At 54.4% G+C, this 17,868-nt stretch overlaps 2 protein-coding genes across 6 annotated transcripts in view; one reads left to right on the top strand and one right to left on the bottom strand.

The window, feature by feature from the left end:
- Positions 1-5,634, bottom strand: part of SBNO2 (strawberry notch homolog 2) — a 67,955-nt gene extending 62,321 nt beyond the window's left edge. For 2 of the 4 annotated variants that reach the window (XM_080384615.1, XM_080384614.1), the window contains exon 1: positions 2,365-5,632. The gene's annotated coding sequence lies outside the window, so the exon portion shown is untranslated. Of the gene's footprint in view, positions 1-2,364 lie in introns of all 4 variants that reach the window. The other 2 variants (XM_080384616.1, XM_080384617.1) reach the window with 2 other exon arrangements.
- A 5,911-nt stretch (positions 5,635-11,545) lies between these two features.
- Positions 11,546-17,868, top strand: part of STK11 (serine/threonine kinase 11) — a 48,795-nt gene continuing 42,472 nt past the window's right edge. The window contains exon 1 of one of the 2 annotated variants that reach the window (XM_080384630.1): positions 11,546-13,018. In XM_080384630.1, coding sequence (XP_080240756.1) covers positions 12,729-13,018 — 290 coding nt within the window. In that variant the 5' untranslated portion in view covers positions 11,546-12,728. The remainder of the gene's footprint in view (positions 13,019-17,868) is intronic. The other variant, XM_080384629.1, reaches the window with a different exon arrangement.

The following is a 17,868-nucleotide window of genomic DNA, read 5'->3' as shown; positions in this document are numbered from 1 at the left end:
AGCTCTTTATTACAGTGTCACTATTCAAAAAGCTTTAAACCTGCGTCAGCATTTTTATTATAGACCTTCCATTTCAGGGATCTATAACTTAACCATGAAAAAGGCCTATTCAGTCAGGAAACACAAGCCTCAAACACACCATATGCTCACTACTTTAAACAAAAAATAAAAATTTTTAAAAATTCCTGCCCGTGTATACTTTAGCATTAATAAAAACCTGCGATGAAAGTAGCTGTAGCTTTTCAATGAGCATCCGGTCTGGCAGACGCAGCCTGTCCCATGTCTGGCACATGACGAAACATGACGCTTGGTCATGCTGTTGTTCCAAAGTCGGGGGGGGGGGGGGGCGGGATTAGTGGGGGGATCCACTGCATGGAGAGCTCCACAAGCACAAAACAAAACATCGACACTCAACAGTGAGCAACCAGGCAGCTAAAGGGAGGACAAATGATTTTCTAGAAGTCTGCTCCCGTTTGAGGATGAGGATGTAAGACCCTGAAAAAAGCAAACTATGGGAGGAAACTACATTTCACAAAACACTAAAAATTTCTAGGGTTTTGGTTGCTTGGGTTTTTTTTAAAGGTGTGAGTTCATACACAAGAAAAAAATCCACACACGGGACTCGGCAAAATCTTTCAGAACCCTTTTAAAAGAACCAACCTTGAGATCTAATCATTAAAGAAAAATAATGTTGCAAAACGCACTGGCCATGCCATCTTCTGCTAAGCTCCCTGGGTTTACCGTTACATTCTCGTTTAGAAAGGAAAAATATCTTGCTGGCCTGAAAGCCCTGCAAAAGCACAAGTACAATTCCAAGAACAGAAAAAAACACTATTGAAGGAAGACGGTGGGGGAAGCATACCTTTCTTTTTCAACTTTAGTCAGCCATCCTAGCTACTACATGAAACAGTCCCAGATAGAAAATGACACTGTTTAATTAGACAAAGATCCTCTAATGTCCATCACAGTTCTGTTAACTTCAGCATCTGATACTGGGCAAGCTGGCAAACAGAATTCAGGGATTTCAGGCACTCCAGGATAATGCCAGCTTTGCACTACACCAGGGCTAAGCACCAAGATTTCAGATGGCTTTAGGTTGCTGCTTTGGCAATGACTGAAAACGTACTTTAGACGATTCAAACAGTCTTCCTTTAAAGAGTACTCACACTAGTGTTTGAACGAGACTTCGTTCTGTTTTGCTGTTAAAGGTACAGGCTTATTTTAGGAAAACGAGGGTGCAGACATCAATCAAACAGACGCCCATCAAAAAAAAAGCAAGCGGCAGAGACACAAACAGAATTCAGGCTTCCAAAGGCTCCAGCTGGCATCCTACCATAGGAACCCTGCAAAAACTTTTTTGCTGCTTTTTGAGATGCTCAAAGTTCGCCGAACTCACAGCAGAGGGGAAATACATTCCCATCGCCAGCCGCTCTTCAGCTCAGCCGTACCCACGAAGGTCGGAGATGGCTCAGCACTTCAGGCGACACACGGACCATCCGCAGAAGACAACAGCACCGCGCAGCAGGCAGGGCCAACACCTCCCCGCCGGCGGAGCTCAGCATGGGACTGCGGGAACCAGAACCCCCTCACGGGCCTCTGGATCCCCCACGGAACCTGCCCTTGGAAAGGTTTTATTTTAATGGTAAATCGCGCAGGGTAATTCGAAGTCACAGCCTCACACCGACCTGTACGGCTGGGACGGCGCTTTCCTCAGTCTCGCCTGAGTGTTTAACCGTGTTAGAGCCGCGCATGGCTGTGACCGGCGGCAGCCCGGGCCGGGGCCGTGAGGGGCCGCGGCCGTGAGGGCCCGCACCGGGGCCAGGCCGGGCCGTGAGGAGCCGGGCCGGGGCCGGGCCCGCCGCGCAGCCCCGGGCGCGTTTCAGGGCAGCGGCCCCGCCAGGAGGGCACCGGCGGGCCGGGGGAGGCCGGGGGGGCGCAGCGGCACCAGGTGAGACGTCCCCGGCGCACGGAGACCCCCGCGCCGCGCCCGGCGGGACCGGGCCTGGCGGCCGCACCCCACGAGCGGTGACCGGCCCACGGCAGCGACCCTGGCCCCAGCCACGGGGCCGACACGCGTGGCCCGGCGGCTTCGCGGTCCGAGCCCCGGTCAGCCCGAGAGCCCCGCCGCGGCACGGGGCGCTCCTCAGGCGGCCCCGGGCGGGGCAGCGGCAGGCCGGGGCGGGTGAGTGCGTTCCCCACTGCCCCAGGACCCCTCGGCCTGACCCGACCGCAGGGGCTGGCCCTGGGCTCTCCGCCCGCGGAGGGAACCGGGCCGGGGCGCGGCGGCAGCCCGGCCGGGCCGAGCCCTCAGCCCTGGGGCAGTACCTCCGGAGGAAGCCAGCGCGGGGCGCGGGCGGCCCTTACCTGCGTCCCGGGGGGCTCAGGCTCCCGCCCGGCAGCCACCGCCTCTCCGCGCTTCCGGGTTCCGCGGGGCCATCTTGGACACGGACTTCCGGGCCGGAAGTGGGCGGCGGGCGGGACCGGGCCGGGGGAGCTGGGAACGCGGCCTGGCCGGGCGGAGGGGCACGGGGCCCAGGCAGGCGGCCGCCCCGGGGGAACGGCAGGCCCCGGGCCGGGAGGAGGCAGGACAGGGACCGCGGGCCCCTGCTTGGTGTAGGGGCAGCGGGGGCCAGGCAGGGCCCGGGGCTGAGGGACCCGCCGCGGCCTGTGTCACCGCCGCCGGCCCGGTGCCCTGCTGGCCCGTCCGGAAGGCGGCACTGCCGCCTGGGCTTTTCCGACCTGGGGGGCTTCTGGCAGGCCCGGCCCTGCCACCCCGCCGGCGGCACGGCTGGGGAGCGCTCGGCCTGCCTCCCGCCATCGGTTCCTCGGGGCACCCCGGGGCCTTGGAGCTTCCTGGGCCGCCCACAGCCAGAGCGGGCCCTGGCAAGTTGTTTTCCTTGCCAAAGGAAAGGAAATTCCTCCGTTTCCCTACCTGCAGAGCAGTGCAGTAGCTATCTGCCCGCAGAGAAAGTGGGAAAGCTGGAAAAGGAAACACTTACATCCTGACCAGCTTCCAAGGAACCTCTGCCCGCTGCCATCCCACAAGAGCCTTGCTCTAAGAATTAACAGCAAATCAGCTGAAGTGCTGAATCATGGAGCTGAAAAATAAACTGCTCTGGCAAACCATCCCATGCTCCTTGCTTGCTTCTCCCTCCCTCCGGTTCTTGTAACATTATTTATCTTTAATTTCCTATTGCTTACGTTGGATCTGTGCCTCTTTTTAAGTCTCAGGATAAGAACAAAAGCTGGATGGGGTCATATAAAAAAGCACACCAGATATGTCTGGTTTTATGTTGTCATCCCCAGCGCAGCAGTGGCAGGAGGATGTCTTGGGTTGGATTTATCCTCAAGAAGGAAAGCACCAGCAGACCAGAACCACCACCATCTGTTCTGCCTTTTGAAACACCGGGCTCTTGCCAGAGGCACCGGTGGGCAGGAGGGGGGGACCTCGACCAGGGAGGTCTGTGACACCATGGCCAGAGCAGGAATGGGCAGACTCACCTATCTGGCTCACCAAGAAGCTTGGCCATCAGCAGCAGCTGCGTGAGGTGCTCTGGTTTAACCTCCAGCCTGTCTGTTCCGGTGTAGGGATGATCCCGTTGATAACGGGGAAGCCAGCCAGCTAACGGGAAGCACCAGGAGCCCTGTGCCTGCAGCAAAGCCCCAGACAAGCAGCTGCAGCGAGGCGTGGATTTAGGGATGTGCAGGAGCCCTTGTCTGACGAGGTGTGCTGGTTCTGGCTGGGGTGGAGTTAATTGTCTTCACAGTAGCTGGTATGGGGCTAGGTTTGGGATTTGTGATGGAAACAACATTGATAATTCAGGAATGTTTTCGTTATAGCCAAGCAGTGCCTACACAGAGCCAGGGCCTTTTCTTCTGCCCCTCACCCCGCCAGCAAGGAGCTGGGGGGCACAGGGAGCTGGGAGGGGACACAGCCAGGACAGCTGACCCCAACTGACCCATGGAATATCCCATACCATAGGGCATCATGCTCAGCATGGAAAGCTGGTGGAATAAGGAGGAAGGGGGGGATGCTTGGAATGATGGCATTTGTCTTCCCAAGTCACTGTCACATGTGATGGAGCCTTGCTGTCCTGGCGATGGCTGAACGCCTGCCTGCCCATCAGAAGCAGCGAATGAGTTCCTCGTTTTGCTTCGCTGGCGTGCACAGCTTTTGCTTTACCTATTAAATCAGCTTTATCTCAATCCACGAGCTTTCTCACTTTTATGCTCCCAGTTCTCCCCCCCATCCCAACCAGGGGGAGTGGGTGAGTAGCTGAGCGGGGGCTTAGTTGCCGGCCGAGGTTAAACCACGACATGAGGCTGGGAGGATAAAAGGTTCCTTGAGGAGCTGGGTGGTCCCAAGCCCCGCTCCCACCAGGGGAGTGGCTGCAGGACCCTCCAAAGGCTTTCAAGGAGTCAGGGACCCTGGCCCTGCCAGGGTTTGCATGGGAACCCCAGCAGCATAAGCCCAGCCAGCGGCTGGCGAGAGCAGCATTGCAGCCATCAAAGGAGCTGTCTTCAAAGGAGGCGATGAGAACAAAAGGTTTGGAGTTTACTCACAGTAGCTCTGAAGGAAAGCAGCCTGCCTCCCGCTCTGCGTGGGACCCTCAGGCGGGCACTTGGCTGGGCACAGACATGTTCAGCTGGTGTCGTTCCCTCTTCCAGGAGCTGGAAACCTCATCTCAGGTTGCTTCAGAGCCAACAGCAGCAAAGCCTCAGCCTCCTGGGCTCCTTCACCTCTCCCATGGCCAGCTGCCATTAGCAGACAGCTTGCGTGACCCCAAACCCCAGCCTCCTAAACCAGCTGAGGACCCTTACAAAGGTAGAGGGGAATGCAGCCCCCCACCACCACCCAATGGCCATAACATATGTGGCGCAGCTGGAGCACCCCAAACCAGGACCCCCATCCCGCAAGCTCTGCTGTGGGGAAGGGCATTGCTGCCTCTGGTGACATCCCCTCCCAGACCCAAGGGGAAGGTTCCCTTTCTCCTGCTCAGACCCAAGCACAGCATTTTATCACGTTTGGGCTTTTAATCCCATCAATGAGCACTGCTCTCAGAAGACTTGATTCATTTGCACGCATTAATTAATCAAAGCAATTGTGTCATGGTTTCTGAAATATCCTTTCTCCAGAGCTTAACACCAAAGGCTCTGGCTGTGTTAAACCACAGCCCTGTAATAAATCACCCTGCGCTGACTCTTGCGCCACACATGGCCACGGGCACACAGGAGGTGTGAGTAGCATTGCTGAGGGCCAGGTAGGACTGTCCTCATCCCCTCCAGGCTACCAGCCATCTTATCCGAGAGCAATCACTGGAGTCTAGCTAACCATACGTTTTAAGGGTCTAAAATCCCCTAGAGGTATTTATTTAGTGTGGTGTAAATCTGACTAAGTAGATATGCTAGAACACACACTGATCCATTCAGCAATGAACCAGTCTCCTCCTGTAACCACCACCGCCTCTGCAGCTGGTGCCACAACCTCTTATGTCATTTACCACGATTGCCGCCTCCTCCCTGTCCCAGCCCGGTTCCCATTTTAGATGTGAACCCACTGGCCACGCTGCCCCAGCCCACGGGCCCTGGGGCCACTGCTGAGGAAGCCCAGCAGCCCTGAGGAGCAGGATGTGCCATGGAGGGCACAGCCTGCGGGGTGCTGCCACACTTCAGACGTGTGGGTACCCTGCCCCACAGAGCCCCCCACACTCTGGCTGCACCACGAGATGGCCTCAGGAAGGTGCTCCAAAGGCAGCTGGTGCCTTGCGTGCTGCTGGGCATGCCCAAACCCACCCTGCAGCTCTCTTGCAACAGCACAGCTCCCTGGGCAGGGATATAGATAAAGCCTCTGCCCTAATTGCCACCCCTTAATAAGCAAGGGGAGGTCTTGCAGGTGCTTCTACAGGAGCCTCCCTGGGCTCTGCTGGTAGTGGGCTCTGGGTGGGCAAGTATAGGGGTGGGTGCTGGTGGGGAACACCTTCCTCCTATGCATGACACCACTGCTCTAGCAGTGCAAGGAGAGGGCAGCATCCTGGAGGGGACCCCAGCACAACTTTTCTTGTTGAACCTGTTGCTGCTGTGACACAAGACAGGAATTTCCCAAACACTCGGAGCCATGAGGCTGCAATGCAGCCCTTGCTGCAGGCAGGGCTGTAACCACTGGCTGCTTCCAGCTTCAGCCCCTGGAGCTGGGGAGCTGGCAGGGGTGCTCCTGGCGTGGCATGCCCTGGTATCCCCCCTCCCTGTGTGGGGTGTCACTCCGGTGGTGGCTCTGTACCTCCCTGCCCCACAGCTGTGATGCGCTGGAGAGGAAACCCCCAAGGAGGGGATGAAGCAGAAGGGATGCTGGTCTGGGGTGGTGGGATGGGGGCACTGGGGCTGCCTCGCTGGGGGTGTGAGGAGGAGAAACACAGTGTTGGGGGTGTGACTGAGCTGTGTGATGGTGCTTTGGCCTGTGGAGGGGAACAAAGTCCCTGGGAAATGGCCTGGTTTCCCCAGAAAAAGCTCCTCCTGGGCAGCTGGGTCCCTGGGGGCACCCAGACTCGGGGAAACGGGGTCAAAGATGGCAGTTTTAGGGCCCTGATCCTGCAGGCTTTGCTCTTGTGCATGCTGCGGAGCGGCTCCAGCTGTGTCGGGGTGAGCCTGGCTGCTGTCACATGCAGCTGGTTCCTGTTTTTTCCCGCAGCCTGGAAATCCCCTGACTTTCCACCGGGGTGAGGAGCGAGGATCCCTGCACCCAGCTGGCCCTACACCTCCTTGCAGCTTTGGGAAGAGGTGGCGGTGGGGACAGACTGGCAGCCCCCAGGGAACTGGGCTGCCTTGGTGCCAGGGTCCCATCTGTGCCAGTGGCGGGGCTTGGAGCCACGCAGGGAGGCAGGGACGGGACCTGGCAGGGACCATCCCAGGCTGGGAGAATCCTGCAAAACCATCTCATGTTTCGGCATCCTTTCCTTGCCCCTGGAGCTGGGGGCTCTGGGCTTTGCCCCATCCAGTGGAGGGGATGAGGGAACAGCAGTGGCACATGTGCAATGAGCTTTGTAGGTCTCAGCCTGATTGATCCATCCCAGGAGCCAAGGGGACCTCCCAGATGGAGGTGAGGATGCTGGTGCAGATGTTCTGGAAAGCTGATGTGGCTGCAAGCCCCTGATGGGTGACGGTGCCGGAGCATTCAAGGCTGCTCCGGGACACCCCACGTGTGCTGGGGGGGGCTTGCAGTGACACCCCAGCTTGTCTCGCTCTAGCTGCCCATTCCTGGAGGGACAGGCAGGTTTCCAGCTCTGGGGGAGCCTGTTTTCCTGCCACCCTGGTGGGGCAGGCCGCAGGACCAGCAGATCCGGAGCTGCAGCTGAAGCGATGGGAGCTGCCTCCTGCCTGGGTTTCTTTGCCCTGGATGGTTTCCAATCGGTCCTGCCCTCCTGCTGCTGCTGGGAACCCATCCCTCTCGGGAAGGGGAAGCATAGCACTTACCAGAATTTGGGTGATCGCTTTCCAGCACTCTAGACTTGGTGCCAAGATCGAAGTAAATCACATGTGGCTGGGCGCTATCATGAGAAAAGCCTGCGAGGGAGCAGGGGGGGAGATGCAGTGCTGGCAGGAGCCTGGGGGGCTCGGCGGGCCACTCTGCCCCTGTGCACCCCCTCTTCTGCACTCTGGAGATGCTCAGCAGCCCTTGGAGCCTCCCCTACCCCCACCCACTGTTATGGGGTCAGACACCCCAGACAAACCAGCAACAGAGCACTGCTGTGCTCTGACCCCTGTCCCCGGGACCTGCTGAGCCTTTGGGGGTGCTGGGGGTAGAGGTGTGCTGTGACACCACTCAGGCCCCCCAAAAACAGGCTCAGTGCTTTGTGATCCTGTGCAGTGCCAGTAGCTCCCATGAAAAGGCAGAACTTGCGGATTTGTCCTGTCCTACCTCAAAATAACATCTCAGCCCTTGGAGCCGGTAGCCCACACGCGATGCCCAGTTCCATGCCTTTGCTAAGGGGGCTTTTAGCCTCTGGTGCAGCGGGGCCTGCAAGGAAGCCGCAGCTACAAACATCTTGTTTCCTCCGTGTGTTTGGAAGTCAGTGTGCAGCTGGTAATTGCACAAGCCAAGTGTGCCGGCACCTGCAGCCAGCTGCTCCCTGCTGGGAGCTGGCACGGCACAGGCTGTGCCAGCAGCCTCCATGGTGGAGTCAGCTGTCATAATGCAAACCCTCACCCCGGCAGCTTGGCAGGACATGTGTCCCTGTGCCAGCTGGGCTGAGAAGGGGGCTGCAGCATGCTCTGATGTGTCCCGTGAAACCCTTCCTCTCAGGAGACCTTCTAATGTGGATGGGGAGAAGCAGTGGTGTGAAGCCCAACCTTTATTAGACAGTGGAGAATCCCCACAGAAGCATCTCTGCTGTCCTGGGCAGGTGGCGGTGCCAGCACCGGTGCTGAGAACAGCCTGTTCCCCATGGGATGTGCTGGAGTTTCTGGCAGGGATGATGGAGCTGGGTGCTGGGCCACTATTTTGGAGGATGCTCTTGCAGCTGTTTGGCCTCATCCAACCATGTGTTCCTGTCCCGTCCCCCATCTTCCTGCCTGTCACCCCCCCAGTGCCAGCTGTCCCCTTGCTCAGGGTGGGCAGGAAAAGGTGCTCCCACTGCCTGAGTACAGAAAGGGGCTTAAGGAGACCATGGACTTCTCCAGAACTACTGTGCTGGGGATTTATTTTATTGCCCTCTTGTCTTTTTTTTTTCTCCCAAGCCTTTTCCAAGCTCTTGTGCATGGCCACAAGGGCCAGCAGACTTTTTAAATAAAGGTAGACCTTCCCATGTAACCAAATCCTTTCCAGGAGAAGGGCTTAAAATATCACTTAGTGCAAAATTCAAAATAAAGCAAATCACAACTTATAAAGAGAGAACTCTCAGAGATGTTTTCTCCAGTGTTTTCTTCCCTTTCTGTAACAAACTGACCAAAAGCAAATAGCAACAGCTGGAAACTGTGTCACACAAATAACAGAGCCTTTAAAAAACACAAACAAGCCCAGGCAGCTGCTTGCTCCCTTGCTGCTCAGGGCCGCTGCAGAGCTGGCTGTGGGGTGGTTGCAAGCCCACCAGCCACCCTGCCTGGAGGGAACAGGTCCCAACTCCCTGTTTCTCCCAAATGAGAACTTTCCTGTTGAAATAGAAAGGGGGAAAGCAAAAAAAGCCCCAAGTTTTATGCAGATTTCAGCAGTACCCAGCTTACGGAGGGGTTTGAGGAATTTGAGTGCTGCCTTTAAGTGCCCTTAACATGCACTGCTGGAAGCACAGCACCATGGACACAGGCTGGGAGAGCTGCAGGAGAAGCTTTTCAAGGCGGGTGAGTGAGTACAGAGCCAGAGACACCAGACTGCAGCCAGTACAGTGTTTAGTGCTGGCAGAGAAAGTGAAAAACCTGTGGAAACGTGGGATCTATGGCACCAAGATGACTTGCATTACGTACTAGGAAAAAATCTTCAAGAGATGCAGTTTGGCACCAATGCAGGCTGTGCTGGGGGTGGGGAGGTCTCTAAAGGCTGGATCTAATGTGTGCTGGAGGCTGGGGGCTCCTGGCAGCATTTCCTGCATTTCCAGGCCTGGCTGTGCTGGGAGGAGCATCCCTGCCTGTCCTGCCTGATGGGGAGATAAGCTGTCTGGGCAGGATTCTCTCTGAGGGTGCCCTGTGCCTCCCTGGGTGATCCCTGGGCGCTGATGGTGAAACACAGCAAAAGGCAAATAAATAGTTTTGAGACGAGGAAAGGGTGAGGGGGGCAAGAGGGCACGTGTGTGAATGAAAAACACAAGCAATGTTGGTAAATTCCCCAGTAAACTCAGCTCCCACAGCCAGAGCAATGTCCTTGGCCGCTCTCTGGGCAGGGAAGGGTTGGGATGTACCCGGGACCGGCAGTGGTCTAGGGAGGAGGCCATGGTGCTGCTAAGGGTGGGCAGTAAGGATCGCCTGTGGGGTTTAGGCTCGGCAGGAGCACGAATGCTGCTAGCCATGCTTGACTTGGTGGAAACCCTTCCCCATCTGTGTTTTTGAACAAGAACAGCAGACCTCAGTGCCTGCATTGACATTGCACAGCAGAGACAGAACAGATGCTGCCCCCAGCCCAGCGCTGGCTTCACTTCAGGGGCTGCCGCAGCGCCCCTGCGCCGGCATCGCCTCCAAGGGCTACAGACAAAAATCTGCGTTCTGTTTTATTTACTGTCCATTATTTATTATTACCCTCGAGCCTGAAAACATGTGTTGGGACTGAATGTCCTCATCAGAACACCCAAGTCTGCCGAACTGTGGGGAGCCTTTGGCAGGGGGAGGGAGAAGCCTGTGAGTGTGCGCTCACGAGGGGTGGACGAAGAAAGGGGACCTGGGCCAGGGCCACAGCTACGGAGGATGGAAGGGGCACCTCGCCCCGGGAGAGCTCTTGTAGCAGAACTCCCTGTGTGCGTTGCAGAGGTTCAACGCACACATTTAGCAAGAAGCGTACAGAACAGCAGCAGAGGTCCCCAAGACAGACGCAGTTTGGAAGAGTCAGTGCTCTGCTAAAACCAGGCAGCGCCAAACCACGGAGTGCTGCAGGAAGGCGGGCAGTGAAGGAGCTGTGGCCTGGCCGCCTGCCTCCGGCCGGGCCTGGCCCCACTCGACACGCACGGCGCCGCAGGCCCCACCGGCAGCGGCGGGGGTGGCAGCGAGTACACCTGGCAGCACCGAACGCCCGGCCTGGCCCTGCGCGGCTGCCCCGGGCGAGGGTGGCTGGGTCACGCCGGGAGCCGAGCCGGGTTCTGCAGGGATGGGGAACGGGCGCACGGCGGGCCCCGCGTTCGCCCCGATCTCGGAGGCGCCGCAGAGCCGCCCAGGCGCGGCCAGCCCGGGAAGGCGGCGGCGGGACTGGCTGCCGGCGGGGCAGGCCCTGCGCCCCGTCTCCATACCACCCACCTCCCCTTCGCCCTCCGCCCCCTACCCTTTGCCCTTTGCCCTCCACCGCCCCGCCGCCGTTCAGCCCCGCCCCTGCCGGTGACGGGCAGCTCCCGCGGCCTATCCCAGCGCCCCGCCGTCCGCCGGCGCGGGTGGGCGGGTTGGAAGCGCAAGAGAACCAACCGGAAGCGAAAGCCGCGCCGCCGGCTCCGCCCCCTCGTGGCGCCGCCGCAGCCAACCGGCGAGCGCGCGTGGGGGGGCGGGGCCGTCTCGGCGGCCAATGGGAGCTTACGTCGGTCGCCAGGGAGGTGCGAGGCCCGCAGGGGGCAGCGGCGGGAGCGCGGCGGGGCCGGCCGGGTGGGGGCGGGAGGTAAACAAAATGGCGGTGGCGTGTGCGCTGCGGCGGGGCTGGCGGCGGGGGTAAAGGGGCAGCGGGAGCCGGCGGGACTGCGGGGCGGCTGGAGCGGGCCCTTGGGCAGGGCTGCAGGGGCAGCGGCTGGCGGGGCTCCCCCTGAGGCGGGGGGGAGGGGAGGGGAGCGCGGCGCCGGGCCGCGGCCCGGTTCCCGAGCCCGGCGGTGGGGAGGGGGGACGAGGCTGCCCGCCCCCCTCCCCCGACTCGACAGCGGGGTGCGGAGGCCCGGGGAGGAGGGAGCGGCCGGAGCTGCCCGTGGGGCCCGGCCCGCGGGGGAAGGCCCGGCCCGGGCGGGCTCCCCCGGCCCGCTGCGGGAGCGGGGAGCTCGGCTGCAGCTGGGGAGGAGCCGGAGGTCACCTCCGCCCCGGGGATCCCTTCTCCTACCTCTGTCGCTAATCTGGTTGCACTTAAAGTGTTTTCTCCCTTTTCCGCTCCCTTCCTGCCTTCCCCAGCGGTGGCTGCCGTGTCACTCATTTCCCTGCCTGCCCCGACTGACACCTGTGGCAGGGGTGTGAAGGAGGGGGGCAGAGCCCGGGCCAGGCCGGCATCTCCTCGTTGACCTTCCCGTGTTGGAAAGGGAATGGGGTGTTCTGGGTGCTGGGCAGAGAGAATTGCTTCCTCCTGCTTGTTTCCGTTCTAAGGTGGGTCGGTAAAGCTGTAGTGGGTTTTGCGTTGTCTGACACCGGCTGACACCTGGACCAGTGGTGGTGACACATCATGTGCCACGCGGAATCCAGGTGGTTGAAGGATGCCCCTGGGAGATCTTGATAGGCACCGAAGGCCTCAAACTTTTGTAGGCGTGAAAAGCGAAGACGTTAGAATTGTTTCTGAAAACTCCTTCAAAGAAACTTGTTTTCAGCTTCCAAACGGCTGAAAGAAAACCCTCATCTGTGCTCATAGCTGGATGGTGAGGACAGCAGGGCAGAAACGTTTACCCTGCCATCCACTTTGGAGTTGGTGGCTATGATCTACTAGGAATGGAAAGTCACGAAAGAGACTCGGTAATTGTCTGTTTTTATGTGGTGGCCTAAAATCCCAGAGGATGACCTAGCACTTAAGAATCAAACTGGGCCAAACTAAAGGCCAAGTTGACTTGAAAGAACCCTAGCAGTGGGACCAGGTCAGAAGCAAAGCAAGTCCCAAACTGAGTGTATCTTGTCAAAGATATATGTTCTTTTTAAAAGACATTGTGTTACTGGAGCCAGGCCTGGATCTTTTAGCATCCAGTTGAGCTGGAAGCAACTCATAGGTTTGTTTTGGTTTTGGGTTTTTGTTTGTTTGTTTTTTTATTCATGTTTGTACAATCTTCTGGATTTTTTTTTTTAAGAAGGAGTAAAAGGGAGTGTTGGAAACTAACAAACAGGATTAAAACCCTCAGCGCATAAGGAAAACAGGTTAAGGAACTTAATCCAGGATGGATATGCAGGAGCCACAGCAGCTGGGTATGTTTGCAGAGAGTGAGCTGATGTCTGTGGGGATGGACACTTTTATCCATCGCATTGACTCTACGGAGGTCATCTACCAGCCCCGGCGGAAAAGGGCCAAGCTCATTGGCAAATACCTGATGGGAGACTTACTTGGAGAAGGGTCTTATGGCAAAGTCAAGGAGATGTTGGACTCTGAAACCCTCTGTAGAAGAGCTGTGAAAATTCTGAAGAAGAAGAAGCTACGCAGAATTCCCAATGGGGAGGCAAATGTGAAAAAGTGAGTAAATATTTCCAGTAGCTGGGAGCTGAGGGATTAAACTTGGTTGGTTTTTTCCAGCTGAAGTTCTGTACAGCTTTAACTAACAACATGGCTTTCTGCTGTGGAAGTGCTTCCTAAACTGTAGGTACTCGGGAATGTCTTTGCCATTGAACTGCAGCCAGTGCTCTTGTTGAGTTTGAGAACGGGGAAGAGAGCTAGTTCTTGAGAGCCAGGGAGGCAAGTCCGTCTGCCTGAACAGACAGACTGTAATGCACCGCTTATTTAAATAGTATTGCTTAAAGAATAAAATAGGATTTCTTAAAGTAATTCCTTTTTAAGATTTCACCTTGAAGAGGTAAACTGGTGCCGTTGGCGAGGGAAGGTGAGAAGTGGTGTACCCGAGTGTAGAAATGCGCTTTGCGTCGTTCCAGCCTGCATTACTTGGGTACCCATCGAGGCAATGCGGCTCCTCGACTTTCTGGGATGGCAACTACTGCTCCCGCCTATGTAGTAGGTGCCTGGGCCATGATCCAGTGGGCACCCAATGGGTGTAAAAAGTCTTGGTGGTGTTTTTTTGTTTACTTCGTTTCATTTCTGACTGATGAGTTTGGGAAGTAATTCAAGGCTCTTTTTCAGTTGATTTCTGCAGCTGTAAAATGGGGACAAGGGTTGTCAACCTTTTCAATTTCAGTGACCGAAGATACAGGCTTGGAAGCTTTTGAAGTGCCAGTTACATGCCGATTAGTCAGGGCAGAAGTAACTAATTAAAGTTAAGTGTGGGAGAAGCTTGGTGTTACGCTTCATCTGTTGGGCTGGGTGTATGAAACTTTCCCTTTTCTTGGGGCTGTGCTCTGCTTGCAGGGACCTCGCAGCCAGCTGTGTTTTCTGCAGCAAGCTGTCTGTCACAGCCCTGCGAGATAGTTGTTTATCTGCTGCGGAGGGGAGCCTTGTGCAGCCAAAACAAACTACTTACAAGAGTTTATCTCATAGTGGGAGGGGAAAACTTGTGAGATGTTTAGAAGGTGTTTGTATTGGGTTTTTAGCTGTGGCGTGCTGCGTGTGGAGCCCTGACCTAGCAGAGTCCTGTTCTGTTTCTCAGTTTGGTTTGAGTTTCCGAGCTCAGCTGTGAGATATTTCACATCCTGTACCAGGACTTCTGGCAGTGAGTTGTTTAAGTTTGCCTTCTAACCTTCATTGACAGACTTGGCTAAGGACTAGTCACAAATGCTAATGCCGGGACCTCCCTTTCTTCCTTTGCTGGCTTAAGTTCAGAATCAGAGTAAACTGTTGGTTAATATGTAATAAAATCTTTCTTGTTTTTCTGGTAAAGGCCTGAGTGCCCCTTTACAGCTATGCCCCCTCCTTCAGTTACATCAAGAGTTGCTGCAGAAGGGGGAGGTTGTTTCCTCCTTAGTGAAACTTTTAAATTTAAATTTTTCTCCCCTGTAGTGAAAAAGGACTTATGAAATACCAGGGGAGCTTCTTGATACCAGAACTATGGTAATGGTCCTGTGTCCTGGAGTGAACTCTAAAGTTTTATTCATGCACTGAGCCGGTCTGTGAACATCTTGTTTGGTTTCATTAAGGTTAGTTATTAAAGCAGGCTGGCCAACCACCACTCTGTTTTGCTGTGGATGTTTTTCTGGCTCAGCTGTACCTGCTTCAAAACACCGAAGCAGATTTTGTGTGTTGTCTTGTAACAAGGGTTTACTTTCATTCAGTTCCTGTTTTTGTCCCCTTGTTCTTCTCTCTTTGTCCACATATTCATTTTCTTTACCTGCTTCTTCAGTGGTGAAATTTTTTTAAAGGCAAAATGTCTTTTTTTTTGTGTGTGTGTGGTTCCCTAGTACCATTGCACTCTAACCTTACCAAACCCTTCAGTGCTACTACAACAGGCAGGGCAAGCCCTCTCCACTCTGAATAAACCTGTTGTGGTGAGATACGCCATCAAACCTGTATGGTTTGCCTGGTCAGTATGGAGGGAGGGGGAAACTAAACTGTTGCTGTATTTCCATGTAGTGCTGGAAATACTCTAACATTATTTTTAACATTATTTTTGTAATGTCCTGTTCCTTGGCCAGACTCCCATTGAAATTTCACTTTCTACAACTGTGTTTGAGCAGCTTTGCTGAGTGGTTTATACCCAATAAACTACTTGCATGTAACAGAACAGCAGGAAATCAGATTGTAGACTGAATCACACCATTAGGTTCTACTTGCTGTCTTGAAAGCTGATAATAAGTAAATATGCAATTCCTGTGTTACACTGAGGCCTGCTTCCAGTCCCACTTGTGTCCTTATCTGTACAAGGATGTCTGCAGCTCAGTACATGTGAGAGATGAGTGTGATTAATTGTCTAATCTTTGTAAACATCCAGACTTCAGTTGGTGCCCTTTGAGATTAAAAATCTCTTAATCTGCCACCAGAACTAGAGCACTGCTTGGTGCTCTCAGTGGCATGTGCAAGCAGGCGGCTCTTCCAAAGCATTTGCATTCATGGTAAATTGGTCAGGAGCAAGAGTCTTCTGAATCCCTAATGAATTGTTTTCAGTGCTGTAGAATCATTAATGTTTTAACTATTAATCTGATCTGTGGGGGTTAATTTCTTCATACAGTGCTGCAAGTATGGCAGAAGTGCGCTGGCAGAGGGTCTGAGCAATTAGGGCATGCATTCAGGCTTGGGTTGAAGTGCTTATCTCTTGGAAGTGACTACTTACTATTTTGGTCTCAAAATACCTTGTTGTATGTACAGTTTTCTCCTAAATGCAAAGACAGTGTCTGTTCCTGCTGGTGATCTCCAGCATTTCTTAACCATACAGGGAAAAGCTACGTATGTGACTTAGGTTTGTTTGACAGAGATGTAATTGAATTATTACAATGGGTTTGTGCCTCTGCCGTTAACACAGGATGCCTCAGTATTGCTGCTGCCGTGGTGAAGATGAAACTTGCATTGATAGTGTAGTGTGTCATCAAAGAAATTCCCTAGAAAACAGTTCCTAGACTGTTGGCCCTTGAGTAATTACATGAGCAAGTAATACACAGGGAGTAATGACAAGGGAGAGCACGGTAATGATGAGCTGCAGAGGACTGTGCAGGTGTATGCTGGGGACGCTGGATACGTGGGGCTGTAGTGACAACTCAGGGGGCTCTGACTGTTAGTACCATCTCTGTGTTAATTCCTTCCTAACATTCGAGTCTACAGCCTCCTCCTGCGTGTGCAGGCAGGTTGCCCCGGCCCTGTGTCTTGGTGCAGTAACAGAGTTCTTGAGACCTAGAAATTAAGCCTGAAATATCTTTGAGAGTTAAATAAAATTGAATGATTCTTCTCTACCCTAAAATATTCCAGTTCTGCCGCCTGAAAATGAGCCCTTGAGGTATCTGTGAGTTCTGGTGAGGACATTGAGAGTTTCAACTCCTAAGACACATGTTTTGCCTAAATCAATATAGGGAATTTTCACTTCTTTTCAGTTATTTTAGAGAAATTTTGGGGTGGCTTAGTCAACCAGACAGTACTATGGCTAATTACTGCTTCCAGTTAATAGAAAAAAATGAGTTTAGTAGGATTGCCAAAAAGATGAAAGAAAATTTGGAAGACTATTTGTCTCTAGCAGCACAAGTTTAATAAAACTGTGTGCTAATAGCCTCACATTTTAATTAAGTGTTTGGGACTTTCTGTGCGTATCCCAAGTGTTTTGTACTGTACTTACCACACTCGGTGATTACTTTGATTTGAATATATGCTCATTAGAATTCCTCGGAGGTTTCAAATGTGTAGTAGGTCTGCACTTGGACAGTTTGCTCCTTGGGTCTGACTCAAGAGTCTTGCACCTCAAAACATGGACAGTTCTGCTGAGGGGAAGGACTTGTTGCAAGCGGCAGAGGCGTGGAGATGGGCTAATGCTGACTCATACGATTTCCTGTCCCTCCTAACAAGAAAGGTCTGTATGTAACTGGGTGGCTCTGTCACTTTCTTTGCTAAACTGGATATTCGCTCAGATTCAGTGGCAAAACGTTAGAAACTAATCTGTAGCAGAGCACGGGTCGCTGTGCGGTGGTGGCTGTAGGGCTTGTAACGTCAGAGATCCCTGCTGGGAGTGGGATGTGGATGGAGGCCTGGAACTAGTAAAGAGGAAAAAATATCACCGTGATCCTCCCCTCCCTTAGCAGCCCCTTGGGCTCACAGACACTGCTCTGGAGTAGGTGCCTGGCTGTCGCTGTCGGCTTCTGCGAGGCGAGAGCTGGCAGGGTTCAGATCGCCGTGTTGGGTGGCGGAGGGTGCGCTCTGATTTGTGTCTGCAGCACTTCACCTCTCGTGGGCTGCTTCTGGCTGCACGTAAAAAAAGGAGCGTGGTGACCACAGGGGATGTTTCTGTATCTTGACATCTCTGACATTGCCTCCTCCAGGGAGGGAGGGGCAGTGGGGACGTGTTGCAGTTCTCACAATGTCCTTTTGGGTAATGGAGAAAAACTGTTAGGATACTGAAACCTGAAAGATGTAGATCAGCGCTGGGTTCATCAACACATAACGATGTCAACCCCTCCCCATATCAGGCGGACCTTCAGATGTGTAAAGCTTAATTTGAAGAAGGAAATAGTGAAGTGCTCTGCTCGGTCTCTTATCTGAACTGTGTTTGTGCTTGTGAGAGCAAACTTCTCACATGGTGCAGCTTCTCACATGGATGAAAATGACAAGTTGCATCCTTGTGAGTGGGGGGCTGGGTTTTTAGGTGAAATAAACAGGAAAAAGCTGTTGACAAGCTACATTTTAAATAAGTTAATCTTTGTGGTGTATTGGGGATACTAATGTGTAATTAAAACTTGCTTTGGCTATACAGGATTACAAAATCAATCTAAATAAATACCTAATGT

Source organism: Falco punctatus, assembly GCF_963210335.1.
Source record: "Falco punctatus genome assembly, chromosome: 4".
Lineage (NCBI taxonomy): Eukaryota > Metazoa > Chordata > Aves > Falconiformes > Falconidae > Falco > Falco punctatus.
This window is presented reverse-complemented; position numbering and strand designations above follow the sequence as displayed.